This window comes from Tachyglossus aculeatus, chromosome 11 (assembly GCF_015852505.1).
Source record: "Tachyglossus aculeatus isolate mTacAcu1 chromosome 11, mTacAcu1.pri, whole genome shotgun sequence".
Classification (NCBI taxonomy): domain Eukaryota; kingdom Metazoa; phylum Chordata; class Mammalia; order Monotremata; family Tachyglossidae; genus Tachyglossus; species Tachyglossus aculeatus.
In genome coordinates, this window is record NC_052076.1 from 32439038 (window position 1) to 32454952 (window position 15915).

At 58.9% G+C, this 15915-nt stretch overlaps 1 protein-coding gene across 1 annotated transcript in view; it reads right to left on the reverse strand.

Annotated features, from left to right (window-relative positions):
• Positions 1 to 8274: 8274 nt before the first annotated feature.
• Positions 8275 to 15915, reverse strand: part of DSCAML1 (DS cell adhesion molecule like 1) — a 244631-nt gene continuing 236990 nt past the window's right edge. Inside the window, exons 25-33 of the mRNA XM_038754515.1 lie at positions 15509 to 15697; positions 14363 to 14650; positions 12862 to 13017; positions 12335 to 12365; positions 12037 to 12155; positions 11122 to 11274; positions 10815 to 11009; positions 9562 to 9873; positions 8275 to 8720 (exon numbers count right to left, since the gene is read on the reverse strand). Coding sequence (XP_038610443.1) covers positions 8275 to 8720; positions 9562 to 9873; positions 10815 to 11009; positions 11122 to 11274; positions 12037 to 12155; positions 12335 to 12365; positions 12862 to 13017; positions 14363 to 14650; positions 15509 to 15697 — 1889 coding nt within the window. The remainder of the gene's footprint in view (positions 8721 to 9561; positions 9874 to 10814; positions 11010 to 11121; positions 11275 to 12036; positions 12156 to 12334; positions 12366 to 12861; positions 13018 to 14362; positions 14651 to 15508; positions 15698 to 15915) is intronic.

Consider the following 15915-nt stretch of genomic DNA (forward strand, 5'->3'; position numbering starts at 1 on the left):
GAGAAGTAAAGTGACTTGCCCAAAGTCACACTTCTGACAATTGGTGGAGCCGGGATTTGAACCCCTGACCTCTGACTCCAAAGCCCGTGGTCCTACCACTGAACCACAGTGCTTCTTGATTAAGAGTTTAGAATAGAGCGTGGAGCATAGTAAGCGCTTAGTAAGTACCATTATCGAAATTACCTGTCTTCTCGGGGACCCCCGCCCTTGGTGGAGGAAGGGGCCGAGCCCAGACGAGCCTTTTCTGGTGATACAATTTCCTCCTGCTTCTGGATTGTTTCCACCGACCATCTGGGCCCGTGGTAACTGCCCTCCCAACCCTTCGACGGTCCCCAAAGGGGATGGACGGACGAACGGGCAGAGGTAATCACAGGGGCCCGAGGGTGTCCGGGGCTGGGACCAGCGGCCCGGGAAGAGACTGCACCCCTCCAGGTCTGCTCCCCCTCCTCCCTGCCCCCTGCCCAGGTGTTACCTCCCCCTCTCGCGCCTGGAAGCTGGACCCGGCTGTAGCACCGTCTCTGGCCGTCCCAGCCAGACACCCTCTCTGCTCGCCCCCTTCCCCCTACATAGACTAGCGGGGCTCCCCCAGGAACCACCTCCCCCGACCAGGCAACTTAGGTCACCCCAGGGGCCGGGGAGATGACCCAAACTCCCCTCCAACTTCACTCCCAACCCCTTTCCTTCTCCCCAAATCCCTTCCCCTTCGTGTCTCCGTCCTTTCCCCACTCCCTGCCCGCACCCTCTCTCCAAATAATAATAATGATGGCATTTATTGAGCGCTTACTATGTGCAAAGCACTGTTCTAAGCGCTGGGGAGGTTACAAGGTGATCGGGTTGTCCCACGGGGGGCTGACAGTCTTAATCCTCATTTTACAGACGAGGGAACTGAGGCCCACAGAAGTGAAGTGACTTGCCCAAAGTCACACAGCTGACAATTGGTGGAGCCAGGATTTGAACCCATGACCTCTGACTCCAAAGCCCAGGCTCTTTCCACTGAGCCACGCTGCTAGTCCTTGTCCCCTGCTTCTTCTCACCTTCTCTGCTCTCTCCCTGCTCCCTGGCCACCCTGTCCCCATCTCCCCATCCTCTCTCCATCATCCTCTTCCCAATCCCCGCCCCTCCCTGTCCCTACTGACAGGGAGGCACAGATAAGTGAAGTGACTTGCCCAAGGTCACACAGCTGACAAGCGGCAGAGGCGGGATTAGAACCCACGACCTCTGACTCCCAAGCGCGGGCTCTTTCCACTAAACCGCGCTGCTTCTCTAAACCTCCCCTTCCACAAGCACCAGGGGATAAATTTGAAGGAGGGGCGGGGTCTTTGCCCAGGGAGATTGGCGGGACCCCCAAAACCGTCGTTACCTGGGGTTGGCGAGGTTTAAAGGGGCCTGTTCTAGGGGCATTTGCTGAGATGGTGGGGAGTCCCACGAACCCATCAGAGAAGCAGCGTAGCTCAATGGAAAGAGCCCGGGCTTTGGAGTCAGAGGTCATGGGTTCAAATCCAGGCTCTGTCAATTGTCAGCTGTGCGACTTTGGGCAAGTCACTTCACTTCTCCGGGCCTCAGTTCCCTCATCTGTAAAATGGAGATGAACCCTGTGAGCCCCCCTATGGGATAACCTGATTACCTTGTACCCCCCCCCAGCGCTTAGAACAGTGCTTTGCACATAGTAAGCGCTTAATAAATATTATTATTATTATTATTATTATTATTATTATTATTATCAGATCAGGGACCGTGACTCGGCTGAACTTTGCCCAGGCCAGGTGGGCTCCCCGCCCTCCCGGCCGCCCACCCCCACAGGAGCGTGTAGTGGGGAGGGGGACAGGGACTGATCCGCGGTGACAAAAGCAAGTCACTTAACTTCTCTGTGCCTGTCCCCTTATCTGTAAAATGGGGATTAAGACTGTGAGCCCCCCGTGGGACAACCTGATCACCTTGTAACGTCCCCAGCGCTTAGAACAGTGCTTTGCACATAGTAAGCGCTTAGCAAATGTCATTATTATTATTATTATTATCTCCGAGGAGCCTCTTCATCTTCCCTTCCTCCTGCAGGGTTTGTGGGAGGGAGGAATCTGACCCCATTTCCCCACCCCGCTGATCCCCTGGAGCTTATCGGCTACAGCTCAGCCTCCTTCTCCCGGCCCGGCCCTAAGCTCCTTAGGGGGCTGGGGGCTGCGGGCCGCCCTCCACACTTCCGTCCAGTCCCTGCCCAACTCCGAGGCCTTCCCTGCTCCTCGCCATGCTCGCCACTTTGCTCACCGCCTTGTCCTTTCTCGTCGGCGCCTTCAGAAGGGTGAGTCCTGCCCTGAAGATGGGGAAGGGGGGCCTCTTGCCCTCCCCCTCAGGACTTGGGAGCCGGGGGGGGGGGCAGGGTGGCCAAATCCCCCCACCCTCACGAATGGGGGTGGTCCACGGGGAGGGACTGAGAATTTTGGAGAGCAGGAGAGAACCTCTCCCTAACCTGGTTCCCTCTGCCTGGCCCGGAGGGAAGGGACCTCGCAGAACTTTCTTCCGGCTTGAGGGGGAGATGAGGGGCTGGGTCGGATTGGGGGGGGGGGGGGTCCTCAGCGAGCGGCGTGGGGGGCTGGGAAGGGGTCTGTGGTCCAAACAGGCAGGAGGGAGCGCAGGGGCTGGGCTAAATCCGTCGCTGGGACGCGTTGCTCGCCTCTCACCGGCCCGGCCTCACCCTTGCCCCTCCCCTCCCTCCAGCTGGGAACCCGCCTGCTCCGGGAGAGACCCCTTCCCTATCTGGTGTACCAGCCTCCACCGTGGCAGGTTCAGTGCGTCTGCCAGAACCGCCGGGGCAGCCGCGACTGCGGGGTGAGTCCCCCCCACCGCCTCCTCTCCGGCTTCGAGGCCCCAAAGCACCGGGACGGGGGGCGGGGGACGGGGGGACGGACAATTAGTGCCGTGGTCGAAAAGCCCCCGACGAGGGCTCCGTGACCCCCGCCAACTTGATAGAGCCCGAGCCTGACAGTCAGAAGGTCACGGGTTCTAACCCCGGCTCCACCACTTCTCTGCTGGGTGACCTAGGGCGAGTCACTTGGCTTCTCTGGGCCTCAGTGACCTCATTTGTAAAATAATAATAATAGTAATGGCATTTATTAAGCGCTCACTATGTGCAAAGCACTGCCGTAAGCGCTGGGGAGGTTACAAGGTGATCAGGTTGTCCCACGGGGGCTCACAGTCTTAATCCCCATTTTACAGATGAGGTAACTGAGGCACAAAGACGTGAAGCGACTTGCCCAAAGTCACACAGCTGACAACTGGCGGAGCCGGGGTTTCAACCCATGACCTCTGACTCCAAAGCCCAGGCTCTTTCCACTAATGGGGATTGAGACTGTGAGCCCGACGTGAGACAAGTCCAACTCGATATGCTTGCGTCCACCCCAGCGCTTAGTACGGTGCTTGGCACATAGTAGGCGCTAGGGAAGCAGCGTAGCTCAGTGGAAAGAGCATGGGCTTTGGAGTCAGAGGTTATGGGTTCAAATCCCAACTCCGCCAAGTGCCAGTTGTGTGACTTTGGGCAAGTCACTTAACTTCTCTGTGCCTCAGTTACCTCATCTGTAAAATGGGGTTTAAAACTGTGAGCTCCCCGTGGGACAACCTGATCACCTTGTAACCTCCCAGCGCTTAGAACAATGCTTTGCATATAGTAAGCGCTTAATAAATGCCATTATTATTATCATTATTAACACATACCACTATTATTATTATTCGATGAAGACCCTTACCCTCTCGGCTTCCGGCCCAGCTCTGGACGAATCCACAGGGTCAAAAACGGGCACACAACGTGAAACGTCCCCTTTAGCAGCCGATAGCGTGTGCGAGTGGAAGAGGGGTGACCGCCCCGTCCGTGTCCCCCCGTCCCCGCCTCCCTTTTCTTTCTGCAGAAAGACGGCCTCTCCCGGCGCAGCAGCCTGTGTTCGGGACCGGCGGGGCGCAGAGGTCTGTGAGAGGGGCTGTGGGAAGGGGCGCTGGGGCCTTCGGACCGAGGCCCTTGACGCCTTGCTCCTCTCCACCCCCCACACCCCCGCACCTGTCCAGCCCCCCCGTCCCCTGAGCCCCCCTGTGCCACCCCATCCTCCGGTCCCTCTGAACCCCCCGGCCCTCCTGTGCTCCCAGGGTTTGTAGCCTCTAAGGCGGCCCAGTAAGATCTGCCCGCTTCTATTTTCGGCCTTTCGACGGGTCAGGCCTACCTGGGCTGGACGGGGCTGGGCTGGGCTGGGGAGGGGACCGCCCCGCCCCGCCCCGGGGCAAGGGTCTCCCTGGGACAGGCGGCCGGCAGAGCGGAGCTTTCAGGCGCCCCGATCTTCCCGATTCAGCCCAGGTCTGTGTGCCCGCGGGCGGGGGGATCCCACTAGTGAGGACCCATTGGCCAGCTCTGCCTGCCCCGGATTTTTGAGCCAGACACCCGGGTACCCTTCCCCACCTCCCCGTCCTTCCTCTTCCCTTCTCCCCTTTTTCTTTCCTCTTTCCCTCTTCCCTTCCCTTTTCCCCTTCTTCTTTCCCTTCACCCTTTTATCTTTTCTCTTTCCCTCCTCCCTTCGCTTCTCCCCTTCTCTTTTCCCTTCACCCTTTTATCTTTCCTCTTTCCCTCCTCCCTTCCCTTCTCCCCTTCTCCTTTCCCTTCTCCCCTTTTTCTTTCCTCTTTCCCTCCTCCTTTCCCGTCTCCCCTTTTTCTTTCCTCTTTCCCTCCTCCCTTCCCTTTCCCCTTCTCCTTTCCCTTCACCCCTTTATCTTTCCTCTTTCCCTTCCCCCCTTCTCCTTTCCCTTCACTCCTTTATCTTTCCTCTTTCCCTCCTCCCTTCCCTTCTCCCCTTGTCCTTCCCTCTTCCCCTCCTCCCGTCCTTTCTCCCTTTCTCCTTCCCCTTCCCTTCACCTTTCTTCTTCCCCTTCTCCCTTTCCTTCCCCCCTTCTCCCTTCCATTTCCCTCTTCCCTTTTCTTCTCCCCCCACTTCTTTCCCTTCTTTCTCCCTTCCCCTGACTTCCCCCGGAGAGGAATCCGTGGGTGGGGTGGGATTGGGTGGTGCTTTTCTTCGCTCCGAACGATCTCCCCTCTCTCCCCCTGCCCCGCTCTCCCCTCTTCCCCCATAGCCTCTCTGAGTAGGGAGATCTGCGAGGCCGGAGATCCAGGCGAGAGGGCGGCCCTCACCATTCAGACCCGCTATCGCCTGTACCAGTTGCATAAGCAGGAGAAGAAATAGGGGACAGGACAGGATGGGACCGAACCTACAGGCCGAGTTCGGTTTGCCCCCGCCCCGCGCCGTTTCGATTCTTAAAGAGGCCGAATGATTCCCGCCTCCCGCTCCCCCCACCAGTCGGGCAACTCCTGAGAATTAAATACCCGAAGAATTCAAGAAGAAGTTGGCTGATGTAAATTGTCCCTGACACTGCTCCCCTCAGCCCCGGGGAAGGGAAGGCTGGGGTTGGCCGTCCCTCGGCCCCTCTCCCTTCCTCTGGGTCCAGCCGGGGGCGGGGAGTTGCCGTGGGACCCCGGGGATCTCTCCCCACGGAGACTGAAGCTCTGCCCTACCGGGGGGGGGGGGGCAAGGAGACGCCCCCTACCCGGTACTGAACAGCTGCCTGGGGAGCTGCAGGGGAGGGGGGGCACGGAAGTCCTTGGTAGAGAGGTTCTACACTATCCACTGACTACGTGAGTCCAGAGGGCTAGGAGAACAGAAAGGATGGGGCAAACTTTTCGGGGCAACACATCGCAGCCTCCTCCCCACCCCATACCTATCTCCCTTCCGGAGAGGCGGAAGAGGCGACAGAGCCGAGGGGGGTGGGGTCTTTCCGAAGAGTAGTATTTTTATTATTAATTATGTCTTATTATATTATTTTATTTATTTATCTCTACGAAGAGTCAGGCGGCCTGGGCAGATTTCAGCGGCTGCTTCTCTTCCCCGGTGCCCGCCTTCAGGGACCAACCCCTGTCCCTATTGACTCTCTTGCTTCTGCCCCACGTACTCACACACCTTTCCCTCCAATCTGTCACTCGAGGCTTTTCCCTCCCTCAGAACGTCCTTAAAGACCACTTCCCTGGAAGCCCTTCCCTGGTGAATTTCCCCACCCACCCCCGCCAACGCACACTTCCTGGTCACCTCATCTCATCCACCACTCCAGCCCTCCTGTGAAAATGGAGATTTTGTTGCTTTCCTGTTTTGATCATTTGTATCAGGTCTCTAGCTCTCGGACTTCTATATTTCTGATAGACTGTAAATTTTGGGAGGGCAAGGTGGTGTTTTTTTTTACTTCTCTGGGGGTATTCCCAAGCACCTAGAGCAGCACCTTGACCTGTAGGCTTCCAGTACAGTGTCCTGCGTTCAGTACAGTGCCCTATGATCAGAATCATGCTGGGGGTAGTGGTTATGTCTAGGGACCTAGAGTGAGTGCCTCACTGTCTCTGGCTCTGGCCAGAACAGATCCTCTCTACCTTCCCCCTATCCCCACCCCCGTCCATGTCGTCCCCTCCCTGTCCCCCCCGGGTCCCTGGAGGGGCACAGGTAAGATGGGGGTCGAGGAAGCTGAGTTGACTGGACTGGATCCCCCCTTACCTGGGTCATCTCGGCCTCCGTGACTGAAGCAGGGTGAGGGGGAGGCGTCAAACAGCGTCTTCCTTCCCCTGGGCCCTGCTGAGGCTTTGGGTTTGACAACTAATATTTCGCTGGGAGCGGGTGAGCAGGTTTGGGATGGCAGGGTGCAAGTGGCCTCTGGGGCTGGGTGGAGAGGTGGGTGCACGTGGAATCCCAAAAGAGGGTGAAAGTGAGCACTGTAGGGAGGAGATGGGGGTGCATGGGCTGCAGGAAGGGGTGCACTTCGGCCCCCAGCTCGGGGGAGAGAAAGAGGGCACTGGGCAGGGCCCGGGGAAAGGTGTCGGGTGTAGGTGAGCCCTGAAACTGAAGTGGGGGAAGAATGCACATGGATGCAGGAAGCGAGAAACCTAAGATCCTGATGGCCGTGACCAGGCTTCCTCGGCAGTATCCAGAGGATGACGGTAAGTTTCCAAGAGGTTGGGGGAGTGGAGACCCTGGCAGGGCTCTGGCTCTGCTCTGGGGCTGACATCTGGGGAGGAGGAGTGGGAGGGGGCTTTAGCCGGCACCAGGAGGGTTGGAGTACTCGTGAGAACAGTGAGTTCACATCTAGGCCTCGGGGTGGGCAAGGAAGACTGGGTGAATTCGTTCAGGGTTTGGCCCTCCAGCTTCCTCCTCTGGAAGGAAGCGTTGGCAAAGCTGGTTGTGGTCTCCCTGCTGCCACCCTGGGTCCCGAGGCTGCTCACAGTCCCTCAGCCCTATCCCCACCCGCCCCATCCTGTCCCCAGCCTTATCTTTGGGGACACCCCCAGCCTGATCCTCGGGGCCTCCCCCAGTCCCTCAGCCTGATTCCCGATGCCCCCCCCCGTCTCCAGCCCAAACTCCAGTGGCCACCCCCAGTCCTCTCAGGGGGTCGCCAAGCTGGGAGGTGTTTGCATCTGCTGGACAACTGCTGTTTCTCTTCCGGGCTTGATTTTCCAGCCTTCTCTCCCGCGCTCAATCAGGCCCTAGGACGCCGGCTTCTGCCAACTCACCTGCCACGGTGGCCTGGGACCCCCGGAGGGCAGAGACAGTGGCCTGGCACCTCTGCCCACAGGTCCGGCCTAGCCTCTGCTCTGCTCGTCCAGGGCTGGGTCGGAGGGGGGGGGGGGGCGCTCAGACTTTCCATCCAGTGCAAACAAGTCCTGCCCTGCCCGCTGGACGCCCCCGGTAGAAACATAACCTTTATTGCACATGGCGCTGCGGTTTTTCCATAGAAAAAGGGTGAGAACACATGAAGCATCTGCAAATCGAAGTAACGCCTGGCTTTCTCGGAACAGTAAAATCGCATGCAACGTCCTTGAGTTGAGTTTTCTGTTTGGGTCAAAACCGCCAACGAGATTTTTTTTTCGGGGGGGGGGGGGGGGGAATCGCTGAGTCTTTGTGCCTCTTGGTCCAAACAAGGTGAGAAATAACATATATAGAGCCAAACCCTGGGACGAGGGGCGGGGAGGGGCGAGGGGGAGTGTTTCAGGGGTAGGGGGAAGGTTGTTTAACCTGGAGTCAGTCAGTCTCTGTGCCCTGGCTTCGTGAAGAAGAAAATAGTTTCATTTATACAAAAGAGTTCGTTATGTACAAGAGCTTGTGAGCTGATTTTTTTTCTCCCTTTTTCCCTTTTACTACAAATGCCGCAGGAAAGAGCTGAGTTTCTGGTTGGGGGTGGGGGGGGGCGGGGGTTGATGGGGGAGGGTCCCGGGGGTCGCTACACCAGCGTGTAGGACTTGGAATAAGCCCGGCCGCCTCCCGGGGTGCTCATCTCCAGCAGCGAGTCTCTGGAGCCGCCCACCTTGGGGTGCGGGCCGCCCCCGCGCGGGGGCTCCGGGGCGGGGGCCTGCGCGGAGGGCTCCGCGGAGGAGGCGGCGGGGGCGGGCGGGGCGGGGCCGGGCACGGCCAGGGTCCGCTGAGGTAAGGTCAGAGCCGAGGAAGTCGGTCCTCCCGCGTGGGACAGGGCGAGGGGCTTGCTGGCGGGGTCGAGGGTCAGGTGGCGAGCCTGCGCGTGGTAGGTGCGGGCCAGGCCGCGGACCGAGGCCTCCCGGGGGGGCACGGCCGGGCAGGGCACGGAGGGGCAGGGCACGGAGGGGCACGGCCCGTCGGGCTTGCGGAAGAGCGCCTCCGACTTGACGTAGAGCGGCAGATTGCAGTAGTCGCCTGCAACGGGAGACGGGACTGATTCAGCGCTGGGGTCGGGTCGGGGTGGGGGGAAGCCCAGAGAGGGGCAGCGACTCGCCCCAAGTCACCCAGCAAGACGAGGGCGCGGGGGGTGCAACAGAGGGGAGTCCTGGCTTCCAGCGCAGCCCACCAGGGGTTTGAATCCGGGCCTTACCCCTGACCCCGGTCGGCCAACTCTCCCTCTCTCCTCGGAGACCAGCCCCTCGCCCTTCCTCTGGGCCCCGGGAGGCCAGCCTCCCCTCTCCTCCCCCTCACTCTCCCGGGTGTCCAGCCTCCCCCTCCACCCAGCTTCCTCCCGAGAGGCCGGCCTCCTCTCCCTCCCCTCTCCCTGGCAGCCAGCCTCCTCACCCCTGTCCCAGGCGGCCAGCCTCTCCTCCCCTTCCTCTCTACCTGGCGGCCAGCCTCCCCTCCTCTGCTCTATCCTCCCCTCTTCCTGGCGGCCAGTCTCCCCTCCTCTGCAACTGGTGACCAGCCTCCCCTCTCCTCTCCCTGACAGCCAGCCTCCCTTCTCCTTCCCCTAGAGACCAGTGTCCCCTCTCCTCCCCGTGGTGGCCAGCCTTCCCTCTCCTCCCCCGACGGCCAGCCTCCCTTTTCCTTCCCCCGACGGCCAGCCACCCTTATCCTCCCCCCGACGGCCAGCCTCCCTTCTCTTTCCCCCTACGGCCAGCCTCCTCTCTCCTTTCCCTGGCTGCCAGCCTCCCCTCTCCTCCCCTCGGAGGCCAGCCTCCTTTCTCTTTCCCCCCCGGCGCCCAGCCTCCCCTCAGGTCCCCATCCCCGTCCCTCCGCGGGCAGGCTCCCGGGCCGCCCCTCGGGGCCTCACTCTTGTTGGCGCGGTGCGGGATGGGCACGGCCACGTTCTTGCCCTGGTCTCGGTCCTGGGGCTTAGGCGGGGAGGCGGTGAAGCGGCAGATGCCCGGCTCCGACGGCGTGCTCATGGACGTCATGCTGTCGGCGTTGTCCGTGGTGGCCGTGGTCATCTGGTCGGAGGAGCTGTCCGAGATGAAGCACTCGGTGATCTCGAACTTGGCATGCTGTAACTGCTCTTCCAGTTTGGCGTGCTCGTAGGCCCGGGCCAGCTCCTCGTACGTGGACGACGCGCTCTCCGTCGACACCATGCTGTTGCGTCCTTTGTCTGCGGGAGGCAGGGGCTCGGCACAGGGCTGGAGGGGGGGTCACCTGTCTCTGCCCCCATTGCCCTTTCAGCCCCAGCCCTCAGAGGGCACCTGAAGTACTCGACCGTGAGCCCGTTTTTGGGTAGGGATTGTCTCTATCTGCTGCCAGATTCTACTTTCCAAACACTTAGTACAGTGCTCTGCACACAGTAAGCGCTCAATAAATAGGAATATGACTATGAATGTCTTTAAATTATATATTATCAATTACATATCTGTTCATATTAACGTTTGTCTCCCTCTCTAGACCGTAAGCTCGTCTTGGGAAGGGAATGTGTCTGCCAGTTTTGTTAGATTGTACTCTCCCAAGCACTTAGTTCAGTGCTCTGAGATCAGTTTGCTTGCATCCACTCCAGTGCTTAGTCCAGCACCTGGCACAGAGTAAGCACTTTACAAATATCGTAATTATTATAGTAAGCATTCAATAAATATCACTGATTGATTGTTTGGGGACCCTATTCCTGACTGTAGGGTCTACCCCAAATCCCTCCTGCTGCAGCATAAAGCCCATTTCCTCTTGCTTGGGTCTCGTAAGAGGTTCGCTGCACTAGAAGGGAGCCCTACCCCAGAGAGGCCATCTGAGCCAATGAAGAGGCAGGACAACTAGAAGGTGCTTGGCTTGGGCCCTGGGGGTCAGGGGTCAGGGCCTCAGAGACTGAAAAGTGAAGACTTGAGGATCTGGAGGCTGGAGGGGGTGAAGGGTCGGACCCCGGGACTGTCTCTATATGTTGCCAACTTGTACTTCCCAAGCGCTTAGTACAGTGCTCTGCACACAGTAAGCGCTCAATAAATATGATTGATGATGATGATGATGATGAGAGTGAGGACTCGAGGCCCGGAGGCTGAAGGGGGAGAAGGGTCAGTCTCCGGGGGCTGGGAGGGTCAGGACACGGAGGCTCACCCGTGTCCTGGGAGAGGCTGGCACTGTAGCTGTCACTCTCGGTGACGGTGACGCCGTGCTGGGAGCCCACGGCACGCCAGTCGGAGGTGAGGGTCCGCGCGGGCGTGGAGGCCTGGCATTTGGTCAGCGTCCACTGGCTGGAGTAGCGGTTCCGGGTGCTGTGGGCGGACTTGACGCTCTTCCTGGACACGGGGTCTGGGACAGTGGGCACAGAAGGAGCCGCTTGCCCCGGTCCCAGCGAGGAATCCCCCGGGGTCCCACCCCCACCCTCCGCCCTCTGGTCCCGTGCTCCCGGGACCATACGCACTGGTGCCCGGGCGGATGTCGGACATGTCGATGAGCGGCCCCGAGGTCTGCACGAGAGCCGGGTGGTGCAGAGACACGCCGGTGCAGAAACTCTGGGGGTTCACGGCCTGACTGAACTCCGCATCTGCCACCGGGATCGTGGCCTTGTCATCACCTGGAGAGAGGAGAAGCCTTGACCCTCCACAACAGCCCTCCTCCGCTGTGCCTGTGCCCTGAAACGCCCTCCCTCCCCAAATTCATTCATTCATTCATTCAATCGTATTTATTGAGCGCTTACTGTGTGCAGAGCACTGTACTAAGCGCTTGGGAAGTACAAGTCGGCAACATATAGAGACGGTCCCTACCCAACAATGGGCTCACAGTCTACAACGGGGAGACAGACAAGACAAAACATGTGGACAGGTGTCAAGTCATCAGACTAAATAGAAATAAAGCTAGATGCACATCATTAACAAAATAAATAGAATAGTAAATATGTACAAGTAAAATAAAAAGCCTTATCGAAGGCCCAGCTCCTCCAAGAGGCCTTCCCTGACTAAACCCTCCTTTCCTCTACTCCCACTCCTTTCTGCGTCGCTCTGACTTGCTCCCTTTATTCACCCACGCTGCAAAGGACTTAAGTACCTATCTGTAATTTACTGATTTCCATTAATGCCTGTCTCCCCCTCTAGACTGTAAGCTCGTTGTGGACAAGGAATTTGTCTATTGTTATACTCTCCCAAGCGTTTAGTACAGTAAGCGCTCAGTTAATACGTCTGACTTACTGATTGACTGTACCCCCGCGGCCCAGGGCTTTCCCCCAGACTGGCACGCCGACCTTACATCTCCCTCGCCCAGGGAGATGCTGGGTTATTGTGGGTCCCCTCATTCAGGTGCTGCGGGAGACCCCCGCCCCACCGTGTCCCCGCCCCCTCACCCAGCTGTTTGACACCCTCTTTATCCTCGATAAGCAGCTGGACGCGGGGGATGTCGATGTGCAGCCGAGGACCCTGCGCGGGACCCTTCACCGGCGTGTCAAAGCTGCGGTTGTTTTTGCTGCGGGAAACATAGGAAGGGGCAGCGTGGGGGGCGGGCTGGGGTCCGGGGACGCCACCGGGGCTGCGGAGGGAGGAGGAGAAAGGCAGCAGCGGCAGCTGCCCGGGAGTTCCGGACCCCAGACCCGGCAGGGGAAGGGGACGGGGGAAAGGGGAGGGAGGGGAGGACCCCAGACCCACCTGATCAACATTTCAGCCAAGCTCTTTGCGTCTGCAAAAAGATAAGCGGGGGAGGGGCTGGGTCAGGAAAGGTGGAGCGGGCAGAGGGAGCAGGCCAAGACTTCCCACCGGGTCTACGAGAGACTCCCTCAAATCCCTCAGAGAAGCAGCGTGGCTCAGTGGAAAGAGCACGGGCTTTGGAGTCAGAGGTCAGGGGTTCAAATCCCGGCTCCGCCACTTAGCTGGGTGACTTTGGGCAAGTCACTCAACTTCTCTGGGCCTCAGTTACCTCATCTGTAAGATGGGGATGGAGACTGTGAGCCCCCCGTGGGACAACCTGATCACCTTGTAACCTCCCCAGCGCTTAGAATAGTGCTTTGCACATAGTAAGCGCTTAATAAATGCCATTATTATTATTATTACCATTAAATCCAATGCCCCAAGTTAGGTTGGAGAAAATGACGTTGTAGGGCTGGGGCTGGGCGGGGGTCTCGGGGACGGCTCCACTCTACACGGACTCCGAGGAGCCAGACCCCACCCCTTCTCACCTCGCAACCTCTTGAGCCGCTTCTCCTTCCTCTTCTTTCGCACGACGAAAAGCAGGGCGGCTCCCAGCGTGGCCAGGATGACGGGGCAGGCGATGGAGAACAGCTTCTTCACGTCATCCCCCTCGCCCTGCGCCGACTTTATGGGCGGGATGGTGCCTGGGCAGGAGCCCCCCCACCCCCGCGGCGGGAAAGACATCAGTCTGGGACCCCTCTTCCCCCTCCTCTTTCCCCATTTCCCACTCCCCGTCCCGGCTCAGAGCTGCGCCCTTAGGCCCCCTCCCACCCCCCAACACCGCCAGCGACATCACCACCGCCCAGGACTGAACGTGTTGCGGAGGCGGCCAGAGGGGAGGGGGGCTTCCGGGGGCGGGGATGATGGAAATGTCGATAACGATAGGGAGGTTCAATTCAATCGCATTTATTGAGCGCTTACCGTATGCAAAGCCCTGTACTAAGCGCTTGGGAGAGTACAATATGACCATAAACTGAGGTTGGCAGGAGGGAGGATGATGTCGAGTTCAGACTAGGACACGTTGAGGATGGAGGCAGAGGATGGGGTAGGTTCCCAGCCCTGCTTCTCCATCCCAGCAGAGGATGGGGTTGGTGCCCAGAGGCTCTCCAAGGCTGTCCATCACCTCGCCCCCTCCTACCTCACCTCCCTTCTCTCCTCCTATAGCCCAGCCCGCACCCTCCGCTCTTCTGCCGCCGCTAACCTCCTCTCTGTGCCTCGTTCTCGCCTGTCCCGCCGTCGACCCCCGGCCCACGTCCTCCCCCTGGCCTGGAATGCCCTCCCTCCGCACATCCGCCAAGCTAGCTCTCTTCCTCCCTTCAAAACCCTACTGAGAGCTCACCTCCTCCAGGAGGCCTTCCCAGACTGATCCCCCTTTTTCCTCTCCTCCTCCCCACCCCCCCCGCCCTACCTCCTTCCCCTCCCCACAGCACCTGTATATATGTTTGTACAGATGTATTACTCTACTTTACTTGCACATATTTACTATTCTATTCATTTTGTTAATAATGCACATCTAGCTTTATTCCTATTTATTCTGACGACTTGACACCTGTCCACGTGTTTTGTTTTGTTGTCTGTCTCCCCCTTCTAGACTGTGAGCCCACTGTTGGGTAGGGACTGTCTCTATATGTTGCTTGTACTTCCCAAGCGCTTAGTACAGTGCTCTGCACACAGTAAGCGCTCAATAAATACGATTGATTGATTGATTGATTGATTGTGAGCCCGTTGTCGGGTAGGGACCGTCTCTACATATTGCCGACTTGTACTTCCCAAGCGCTTAGTCCAGTGCTCTGCACACAGTAAGCGCTCAATAAATACGATTGAATGAATGAACGAATGAATGCCCACAGGCCGGGCTGGATGAACCGGCACAGCGGTGGGCATCCTCACAGGGCAAGGGTATTTCGGGGAGCCCCCCTGTTGGGGGCTCGGTCTGCCCGCCCAGGTGCCCTCCCCTCGGGGTGGGGGGCAGCGTGGCCCCGGACTCACTGCCGTCCACGTCGAGGGTGGCGAACTGCGCGGTCTCGTTGCCGCAGCCGGCGCTGTTGCAGGCGCGCATCCGCAGCTCGTACCAAGTGGCCTCCCGCAGCTCGGTGAGGAAGGCCTCCCCGGACCAGTTGGCCCGCACGCTGTGCCAGCCCCAGGTGCCCTTGGGCCGGTACTCGAGCAGCACGGCCGAGATGGGGCAGCCCCCGCTGCTCCAGCCCTGCAGGTTCAGCCGGGCGTGCGTGGAGTTGATGTGCGTGAACAGGTGCTGGTCCTTGCTGAAGGACGGTTCTGCGGGGGGCGGACAACCGGCCGGGCGAGGGGGTGACGGCAAAGCCGGGGAGGAGGTCCGACCCAAGTCCCACCCCGCCCTACCCGGGGCTAAGTCTGGAGCCGGTTCGGGCTTGGGTCCAGGGCACCGGGACAAGGGGAAAGGGCTGCTTTTTTACGGTATCGGCTCAGCACTTGTTAAGTGCCAGGCACTGCGCTAAGCCCTGGGGTAGATGCTACCTAATTAGATTGGACACAGTCCATGCCTTACACGTGGTTCACTGTTTTAATCCCCATTTTACAGAGGAGGGAACGGAGACAAGAGAAAATAATAAGCCCGTTGTTGGATAGGGACCGTCTCTATATGTTGCCGATTTGTCTTCCCAAGCGCTTAGTACAGTGCTCCGCACACTGTAAGCGCTCAATTAATGCGATCGAATGAATGAATAATGATGGTATTTGTTAAGCGCTAACTATGTGCCAAGCACTGTTCTAAGCGCTGGGGTAGAGACAAGGTAATCAGGCTGCCCCACGTGGGGTTTACAGCCTCAATCCCCATTTTCCAGATGAGGTAAATGAGGCGCGGAGAAGTTAAGTGATTCGCCCAAGGTCACACAGCTGATAAATGGCAGAGCCGGGATTAGAACCCACGACCTCTGACTCCCAAGCCCGGGGTCTTTCCACTAAGCCAAGCTGCTTCTCTAAGCCACACTGCTTGCCCAAGGTCACACAGCAGACAAGTGGCAGAGCTGGGATTAGACCCCGAGTCCTCTGACTCCTAGTCCCGTGCTCTTTCCACTATCAGGGCACGGGGATGGACTGTCCCTCTCCCTCAACAGGTTTCCCCCCCCTCCCTCCATGGTGGACAGGGCCCCTCACCCCGGCCATGGGTCTTGGCCTCGATGATCTCACTGATACGGCCGGCGCCCACGCTGTTCTTGGCTGCCAGCTTCACTTTGTACCAGGTGCCACACTTGAGGCCGTCCAGTTTGAAGGAGCGCTCGCCGGAGCTGACCAAAACGTCCTTCCACTCCTCGCTGTTGTCCACCGAGTACTGCAGCACGAAGCCTGGGCCGAGCCACGGCACCAGTCAGCAGGGGATGGGCCCTGGCCAACACCAGCTCTGGAACCTCCTGTCCCTCTAGCTACTCCCGCCAGGACCAGCAAGGTCATAGCAAGACCTTATGGACTTTTTTTAAAAAATGGTATTTCTTAATAAGCACTTACTGTGTTTTGGGTACTGTGCTAAGTGCTGAGATAGATAAGAATAATAACCTCGTTCTCGC